This window comes from Lactuca saligna, chromosome 5 (assembly GCF_052625555.1).
Source record: "Lactuca saligna cultivar CGN05327 chromosome 5, ASM5262555v1, whole genome shotgun sequence".
NCBI lineage: Eukaryota > Viridiplantae > Streptophyta > Magnoliopsida > Asterales > Asteraceae > Lactuca > Lactuca saligna.
In genome coordinates this window covers 165,830,387-165,840,533 of record NC_136421.1, presented here as the reverse complement: position 1 = coordinate 165,840,533, position 10,147 = coordinate 165,830,387, and the positions used below count along the sequence as shown (strand labels likewise).

Sequence of the window (10,147 nt, the reverse complement as noted above, 5' to 3'; positions counted from 1 at the left end):
CCGTTTTGTTAATTTTCAAATCTCTCTATGTGTAGAGAAAGAAAGTTTATACATACATGCATATCATACTTGAACACATTAAAAACACATACCCAAACACTCTCACATTATATGTATAAAAAAAGAAAGTTTACTGCAAGAATCAAGATTCCAATTAGTTTCAGTTGCATTCTTTTTCTATGCAATATTTGATTATAAAACTTCAAGATTGAATTTCAAATTTAACTCATTAATTTTTATTTAATATTAAGTCTTGAAATGGAAACTGATAATGTTACGGAAGCAAATATTACCATCATAACAAGTACACAAAACTGTCATGCCAGTTGCTTTTTTTGCCTTTATATGACGTATCTTTTCAGCCTATTTACTATTTTAGGCAAACTGTTTTTTATTGTTCGTTCTTTTTTTAGCATGGATGAGAGAACACAAATTCTAACGAATCGTATACCATGAGGGCTTGTGTAGTTGTGCATATTTAAATATTAGTGATGACGATTAAAATCTATATCCACCCTTATAATTCAACAAAGTCAGACATTAATAAAAAGATGAAAATATTTTGACTAAACTTTTATTAGAATTCTAGTCTTTATTTATACAATTGTTTGACCAAAGTTTTATTCAAATTCTTGGGTTTACTATTTTTCTTCTAGTTTTTTCTTTGTTTGGAAGAGATAGGATTTAACTTTGTACATGTGTTGAATGATGAAAGAGTGAAAGCTCTTGTTGCACCTTCATGGTAGTAATGTAAATACTATTTGAAAGGAAGGGCATATTTTATTTTATTTTAAAAGACAAAAACGTAAGAACCTAGTTGTTTGCCAAAATAGGAAAAATTCCAAAATATTTAGTGTTGTTTTTTCAAAAAATAAAAAATGGAAAGGGTGACCTTACTAGTTTCTACACAAGACTATTATTTTAGCAACCATAGCCCATAATGTTCAAAAAAACATTGTGACATGTAAATCAAATTCACTCAACTCACAACTCAATACAATCATGATCTACAATAAGTCCAATCTATTTTCCATATTGAAATTGAAACTTTCATGCTTTCACACTGCGACTGTTCGTAACTTCAATCTATTTTTCATATTGAAATTGAAACTTTCACACTGAGTGTTTCAGAGTGCTGATGCTTTAACCCTCACATGCTTTTCTCAAAAATTTGCCGAATTAAAAAATAAAAAAGAAAAAAGAAAAATGAAAAAATAGACTGATGGGCAGCTATTTATAACATTCAAGAGACCTGGTGACCTCTGTAAGTGTAAGTATTACTTTTGCTTACACAAAAGGAAACCAAAATTTTCTCAATCTCTTCTGTAAGGACCAAAAGGGTATAGAAGGGGGGAGGAAAAGAATGAAGAGTAGATCATCTTCAAAGCAAGGGAGGATTAACAGAGTAGGGGTATCAATGGAAAAAGACAAAGTTGATAAGGTTAAAGAGGAGCCTCATCTCTCTGGTGCTTACATACGTAGTCTAGTCAAACACTTGACCTCTACAAGGCCCAAAGATCCCTTCGATGGCGGAATCGTAAATACGAATGGCGATTCCTTCGGTGATCATATCAATATGAAACAAGAATCGCCACCACCACAACCACCACCTCCACCACCACAAATCAAGAAACAAGTTAGGAGGAGGCAACACACCACTAGACCTTATCAAGAACGCCTTCTAAATATGGCGGAAGCCAGGAGAGAAATTGTCACCGCCCTTAAGTTTCATAGAGCTTCCATGAAACAACAAGAAGCCGCCAGCGTCACCGCCACCGCCACCACCACCGCCACCGCCACAGCCACTGCCGCCGCCACCTCCGTTCCTCATTACTGGGCTATACCTACAATTGCTCCACCCCCTCTGCCGCCACTATATCAAGAAAATCTAAATTTCCCACTTCCTAATCAAACTTTAGGATTAAATCTCAATTTTCAAGATTTTAAAAACTTAGACGCAAATCTTTACCAGCACCCATTATCAATATATCCCTCTTCATCGTCATTATCATCATTATCATCATCGTCATCATCTTCATCTTCTTCATCTTCATCTTCATTTACTTCCTCATCTGCCGCCATTTCCGCCGGTGAAACGGCAGCTGGCATGCCGGAGGAGGTGGTAGCTGGCGGCCTACATCATGCCATGGATGATGAGGAGCTTGAGGAGATTAAGTCGTTAGGAGAGCAACACCAAATGGAATGGAATGATACTGTGAATTTGATGATGTCAGCACGGTGGTTCAAGTTCTTGAAAACCATGGAAATTGGACAAGAGGAAACAAAAGTCGATACCCAAAAAGATGATTTTCATGGGTTTAATCCGTTTGATCAAATTATCGAATTCCCACCTTGGTTGATAAATACAAATGAGCAACACTTCCATGATCATTTTTCTGATGATTACTTGCAAGATCCTGCTTTATCTTGGTAAGATTCTAATTCTTTATTATTATTATTTTTTCTGAAAGATTATATAAAGATTCAATCTTTATGAAGCTGGAGATGTTTTCTGTTCCTAGGAATTATTTTTTTATTTAAATTAGTTATTTATTACATTGTTTTTAATGTTCATTTTGTTGGGTTCTTGGTCATATTAAGTAGTAATAAGGGGCATCTGCAGTCATCTCTGAATAGTGGCAGGGTGAGACTTTAAAATTATGGCAGTGGAGGCCACAAAAGGTCCCCACCACCATGTTTCTTACCAGTCTGCCTTCTCAGTCACTTTTATAAATCTCATTTTCAAATTCTGTAAAATCTTCCATGACTTTTTATTTAATTTGCACCTTCACTATAATTTCTTTTGCAATCTTCTTGTTGCATACGCCAAATGTTAAAACTTACGGTGTCTAACCCATCCCTATCGTACCTTACCTTACCCTACCCTACCCTACCCTATCCCTCCCTACCTCAGTGAGCCAAGCCTGAGGATCAGACTTGGCTCGTTTAAACTTTTTGGGGCTTGAGTTCGAGTTCATCTCATTTTGAGTCTTATGGTACGAAGCTCGAGATCAGCTCGTTAAGAGTTATATAGGCTCGGGCTCGGCTCGTAACGGTATACTCTAATTTCATAAAATGGTATTTTTATATACTTACTTATTTTAATATATAAATATAAAAATATTTTTTTTTCTATACATATAAGTTCGTTTAGCTCGTAACCTTAACTAAACTATGCAACACAGGCTCGAGCTCGAACTCGTTTAATAAACAAGCCAGATATTAAGCTTAGACTCGGCTCGGCTCAAGCTCGTTTAAAATTGATATCGAATCAAATTTTTAACGAGTCGATCTCAAGTAGTGCAAGAATCTTATTTTTTTTACCATGTTTCAGTTTTAGTATCAAAATATGCAACACTTTACTTCTAAATTGAGATCTAATCGGTAAAAAGGTGAAATTGAGATTTTCTACCGATTGAGATTTGCGTACATTGGTAAAAAGGTGAAATGTTCAAATTTTACTTTGTAATCTTGAATAATATTTAATTATGCATACTTGGTAAAAATGTGAAATGTTGTATAATTGGAAAAAAAATTGAACATTTTGCATAAATTAGTAAAAAAAAAAAAAAATTAAACTTTGTTGCACAAATTAGTAAAATTAGTTGGTTTTTTTACATAAATTAATGATAAAAATGTTAAACATTTTTACATAAATTGGTAAAAAGATGAAACCACTTGTATAAACTGATAACACAAGGAAGCATTGCTCAATAAACTTTAAACATGATCACATTAATCGGTAAAAAGTTGAAACGTTGTTGCATGAATTGGTAAAAATGGAAACTCGGTGCATGGGTTGATAGAAAAAAAATGAAACATTGTTAGAACCACATAATTATTACAATGTTATATTTTTTTAGTACTACAATAAAACGTGGTTGCATATTTAGTTTGAACATCTATTTTGTTGTATAGATTAGGAAAAATATGAAATATCATTTTAATAAATAAGGATTCAACCTTCTAATATTTGCACAGTAGAATAGGCAATTTTATGAAAATCTGATTGGGTTCATATTATTTAAACTAGCTATGAAGTAAGTGACTATATTTCTAACCATTGTACTTACTGTTCTATTGATCTAACAAGATCTCATTTTTATTGTTTACTTGATTAGGGTATAAAAAGGTTTTTTGGTTATTTATGTATGCAGCATGGACATTGGTGAAATTGACGGAATGGATGACGGGGAATGGCTAGCCTAAAAGAAGATTGATTTGTTTTTTTAAGTAATCAATTTGTGGATGTATTTTTGCAACATTTTTAAGCTTCTTGTTATATCTCATGCAACGCTTTCCTCTCTTTGTCGTGTAATAAGTCTGCAGTAAAATGTCATATGGAGAAAAATCAGAAAGACAAATTATTATACGTCTTAGTTTCGATCCATTTACTATGAAACAATTAATTTAACTTATATTCTATCTCAAACATGTCAAACAAACAAAATTAACTAAAAAGTAAATAGGTTTTATGTAGAGGTCCGTAAAATCGATTTTTACCGATCTAGACTTTTTGAAAGGAACGGTTTTAATGTAAACTTGAAAACCATTATCCGCAAAATGGGTTTGCCACCAAAAAGAGTTGAACCGATGTAATCACCGATGTAATCGGCTTACTTCGATATTCATTGGATTTTCCGGATTAAACGTTTTTTATTTATCATGTATAAATCAGAATTTCAGCGTCTAGCATATTATTAGCCTAAAAAGATTTTGAACTTTATTTTGTATTGGATTTTATGTTAGTCCATTAGCTAAAAATCCTTAATTATCTAGTCTATATTCTGTTTTTTCCTTTCATTGTATCTTGTACTTTCTCATTTAATAATAATATTAAACCTTAGTCGTTCTATGTCTTTACATGGTATCAAAGTTCGGTTTGATTATCTATATTTTCATTTTTGGGGGTGAGTTGTAGCAGGAACGACGTTGCGCGGATCGAAATCCGGGGTGATCGTTTTCTTGTTCGTTTTTGTATTCCATTTGATTTGATTTGTTCGTTTCGTCGATTTCGAGGGTTTCGATTCGTCTGTTGGTTTTGTTAATTTTAAGATCCTGATTGTTGTTGATGCTACTCTTATTTACTGTTTGTTTGGTTATTCCCGTTTGACCGATATTGAAAATATGGCCCTGGGAGATGATTATCTTCAGTCTATTAGTATCAAACTTGATGGAAAGAACTATGCCTATTAGAGTTATGTTATGAAAAATTTCTTATGGCGCAAGACTATGTGGGAGATTGTTACAATTGACAAAAACAAACCAATAGACGAGAAGGCTGCTAATTATGCAACCTTACTAGATTCATGGGAGACTGATAAATTCAAGATAATTACTTAGATTAATAATTTTGTTATCCAGTCTATTGGTACTTAGTTGACAAAGTATGACACAACAAAGGAGGTTCGGGATAATTTGGCTAGGCTGTATACTCAGTCTAACTTTGCAAAGCAGTATCAATTAGAGTTTGATATTTGAGCCTTCAACAGAACAATCTCAGTGTTTAAGAAATTTTACGCAGCTATTTTGGATTTGCGGGATCATTTGGCTCTCACAGAACCTGATATATTGAATGCTTTTAAGCCTTATATAGGCAGCTTCTCCAAGGTCGTTCATAGCGAAACACTTCCCAAGCCAGGATTTCACCCCCTACAAGGTTGGGATGTCATTTCCTATGAGTAGTATCTCATCCACATATAGTACCAAAAAGCTAAGTATACCCCCATTAGCACTGACATATACACATAACTCATCATTACTTCTCGAAAAACACAACTCTTTGACTTTCTCTTCGAAAAAAAGATTCCATCTACGAGATGCTTGTTTCAATCCATAAATGGATTTCTCAACCTTACACACTCTATTAGGGTACTCTACATTGACAAAACCCTCTGGCTGACTCATGTAAACATCCTCAGCCAACTTTCCATTAAGGAAAGCGGTTTTGACATCCATTTGCCATATTTCATAATCATGAAATGCAACTATGGCTAGCAGAATCCTAATAGACTTAATCTTTGCTACTGGTGAGAAGGTGTCATTATAGTCAACTCCGAGAGTTTGAGTAAAGCCATTCACAACCAGTCGTGCTTATAAGTGTGTACTTTCCCATCCATGTCAGTCTTCTTCTTGAAGATCTATTTGCACCTGACTGTCTTACGACATGGTATGTTGTCAACCATGTTTCAAACTTGATTGTCATACATGGGCTAAATCTCACTATCCATAGCCTCTTTCCACTTTGCAGACTCCGGGCCTACCATGGCTTCCTTGTAGCTATTAGGCTCATCCAAATTTACCAGTGTGTTATCACTGATAAATGAATCACCTTCTGTAGTAATATGGAACCATAAAACTCAAATGTATTCCTAACTCTTGTGGAACGCCTCAGAGGTACACACTCATCAATCGACTTAACAAGAGTTTCCTCCTCAGGTTGATCACTAGTGTTTGAGGTTCCTTCACCGCTTGACTCTTGAAGCTCATCAAGTTCAATTTTCCTCCCACTATTTCCTTGGCTTATGAATTCTCTCTCATGAAAGACTCTTCTCCTCGCAATGAAGAGAACATTATCACTCGGTCTATAGAAGAGATAACCAAAGGATTTATGTGGGTAGCCGATGGTAATACACTGCTCACTCCGAGGTTCGAGCCAGTCATGATTCTTGCGTCTCATGAAAGCCTCGTGACCCCAAACCTTGATGTATGCTAAGGAAGGAACCTTCCTTTTCCACCTCTTGTGAGGTGTATTGGAAACCTTCTTGGTAGGGACTAGATTAAGGATATAGGCGGCAGTCTCTAAGACATACCCCCAAAATGAGATAGGTAACGAAGTTCGACTTATCATGGAACGAACCTTGTCCAAAAAGGTTCCATTGTGCCTCTCTGCCACACAATTAAGGTGTGGTATCCTAGTAGGTGCCAATTGTGAAACAATTCCCCGCATACCAGAATGGTACGTGCAACGTACGCACCCACGAAGCATAAATGACAAGCGGCTAATGCATGCAAACTTCATTACACAGACCATACTTCCTTCGTACGCCCATCATACTCATCAAAAACCAAAAATACATATTAATCTCTTAATGGTTAAGCCAATGACTTCCAAACTCAGATATGACCCTAACGAGATGTCTTAACACATAAAGTTGGCAACTTTACACACATGCATGACTTATTGGGACTCAAGAGATCAAAAAGAGCTTAACAAAGGTCTTAATACATGCATGGGTCCAAATACTCCATAAATTAGATATTTTTATGAACTTAGGGGCTAAATGGAGCTACGATCTTGCATCCATTGATTCTGGAGTAGATCAAAAGCTCACCTTTAGCACTAAAAGACTCAATAGCCCCAAGATACTCTATAATCTAGATCTAACAAATATGATCATCAAGATAGAAACTTTATAACTCCAAAATGTAGATCAAGATGCAACAAGCTTTGATCTAAAAGCTTCAACCAATCTCACGCTTCTCCAAGAAGATCCTACATCTTTTATAAACACCAAAAAGCATGAAATATAACCAAAAGATCAAAAACCACTCAAATAGGGGCTAGGGTTTCAACTCTAGGGTTTAGAGGGATGGATGTAACGCCTGTGTTTCTGGGCCTGTCATTAATGTTGATATAATAGTCTAGGTTAACCTTTGTAACCCATTGTGAAATAATATAAGTGTATTATTTGAGTATTATGTGTTTTGTGCTTAATTGCTTAATTATGTGGTTTGATTAATTAAGAATAAAAATAAGCGTCAAAATTTAAGTCTAAAATAAACTTGATATCTTTGGATAATATTGTAGTAGTTGAAACGAGGTTTCCGAAGATATAAAGAATGCCAAAATCCGAGTTATAACGAAGAAGTTATGACCTGTCGAAGTTTCGCGACAGAACTAGCAACGTTGAATGATGTAAAAAGTGAAATTTACGTTAGAGCGATATTTAGCCTTAGAGATCTAAAAGAGAATCGAAGATCTCGTTGTTAGTATCATAGCGATAAAAAGTTAGGCGAAAATGGACGTCAAACGAAGAAGTTAAGAATTTATAACGAAATTTTATGTCCCGGCCTATTAAAAATAAATAATAAAAATAAACTCAAAATTAGCTGACGGAGTCTAAACGAAAGTTGTAGAGCGTAGTCTCACCTTCGCGTGGATATAAAGAACGTCAAAAATGGAGTTCGTATGAAGATGATATGAATTTTCGAAGTTTATTAAATAATTAATAATTAAATTTAATTATTAAATTCGGTATTATTCGGAGGCGAGTCATCGGACTCATAAGAAGTACGCCCCGCATATACCGAGGTATGTCGACACTCGCACTCAAGTTCTTCGGTACGTAAGCAATGACGTTTCGGAGGCTTACGCCCCGTGTAAGGCAGTATGCCCCGCGTACTCCGAGGCTCCAGCCTCCTATAAATAGGATGCGAGGGCAGCCGGCTCAATTGCTATTTTTCTCTCTTCTCTCTCCCGTTTTATCTTGATTTGCGTGCCAGAAGTACCCCAAATCCCCGGTAATATTCCCGAGTCCCGAAGCAAGTTCCGAGATCCCGAAGATCCCGAGAAGTGCGATTTTCGAGCCGAAGCTCTGTCCTCGAGAAGTTCGATTTTTGTAGAGATCTTCCAGATCTGCTGAGGATTACTACTTCTACAAGTCGTAGTGTTGTCCGATCATCTTCTGGTCAAGTGAGTGTGTAGTTACTTTTCTTCTAATGCATAATTATGAAGTATTTTATACGAAATACGTGTTATGTGTATAATTTTGTTGTTATGTACGTGAATGTATATTCACTCTCTTCAAACTCATAGATTTGATTTGTTTTCTATGAAATACGTGTTATGTGGGTATGCCTCATCTGTTATGTGAAATATGTATTGGATGAAAATGCTATACAGGTTTTAAACTATGTATAAAAATATATATTTTTATCTACTAATATGTTGGGTAGAACATGGGTAGATAGTTGGTGTGTAATAAACAGATGAGAAGCCTCGATGTTGTTGTTGTTGACCTAGTTATTCAACAGAGTACGGATAACGACCACAAACTCCTTCTAGACAGTCTCGTGGAACGCTAGCAGGTTCATAACCTGCAGGTGTTGTGAACGATGTGTTCACCGGTGTACTCTATCCCCCTCATGGTTGCCCTTAGGATATCTATTGTTAAGGAAACCCCTTAGCAGTAATGTCCGTCCCGATGAAAATCCTAGATTAGGTCCCTTGAGATAGATGTTGTTTTAGGGACCTAAAGTGAGGATAACGGGAATGGGTAATCGGGATAGTGATTGGTTGGTGAAATTAAATATAATTTATTTATTGTGGGTTGAAAACCCTATATGCTCACCAGGCTCCCAAGCCTGACCCACTCAGTTTTATTTATATTACAGGAAGTGGCGCAAGGGCGTAAGATGGATGAATCATTGAGTTGTTTTGTTTACAAGTCTGTATATGTATATATTTGTTGAATGACTTGTAATGTTATCATTTATGCTTATTGGTCTGTATCGGAAGATGACACCCCGAGTTTTAATTATATAATGAAAATGCATCTCTTGATGAAATGCTTTGATAAATATTATTTTATCATGTTTTGTTTTGGGAACAAATTCCGCAACACTTTTAAATCAAAATGATTTACTCTGAAATTATTTTAAAAAATCATAACTGAAATCGGTCTTTTCTGGCCGTGATTTTGGGGATGTCACAGTTGTTATCAGAGCATTAGTTTAAGCGAACTAGGAATTTGTCGGATTTCTAGACTTAAACTTAGAATGCTAAGTAGAATTTTGAGATATGTGTCTGTTGGATTTTAGACACGAGCACTAGTTTATTTTTAGGAAAGTTGTCTAAAATGCTTTTATGTGCTAAATGTTATATGTTGCCATATATGATATTATTTGTTCGGATCTACGGTTTGTTGCCAACCGGATCTGAAGGTTTATGTGTTTAGGATTCTAAGCGTATGTATACGATATTAGAACTAGCATGTAATCGTTTCGGAGTGATAAGGATGATTTGAAATCTATCATGAATAAAGATCTAAATTTCACCTTATTCGGTGTGTAGATAAAAAAATGGTGAGAACAAGGAGTGGCGTTGGAAACGCGGATGAAAACAGGAATCAACCGCCAGTGATTG

General features: G+C 35.4%; 1 protein-coding gene across 2 annotated transcripts; it reads left to right on the top strand.

Annotated features, from left to right (window-relative positions):
• Positions 1-1,279: 1,279 nt before the first annotated feature.
• LOC144997908 (protein AAL-toxin resistant 7-like) lies at positions 1,280-4,390 on the top strand. Of its 2 annotated transcripts, none has more exons than XM_078957773.1 (2): positions 1,280-2,430; positions 4,158-4,390. In XM_078957773.1, the coding sequence occupies exons 1-2, from the start codon at positions 1,364-1,366 to the stop codon at positions 4,207-4,209; spliced, it is 1,119 nt and encodes a 372-aa protein (XP_078813899.1). In that variant the 5' UTR covers positions 1,280-1,363; the 3' UTR covers positions 4,210-4,390. The 2 variants fall into 2 exon arrangements, with proteins under 2 accessions (XP_078813899.1, XP_078813900.1); XM_078957774.1 differs by having other exon boundaries at positions 4,122-4,306.
• Positions 4,391-10,147: the final 5,757 nt, after the last annotated feature.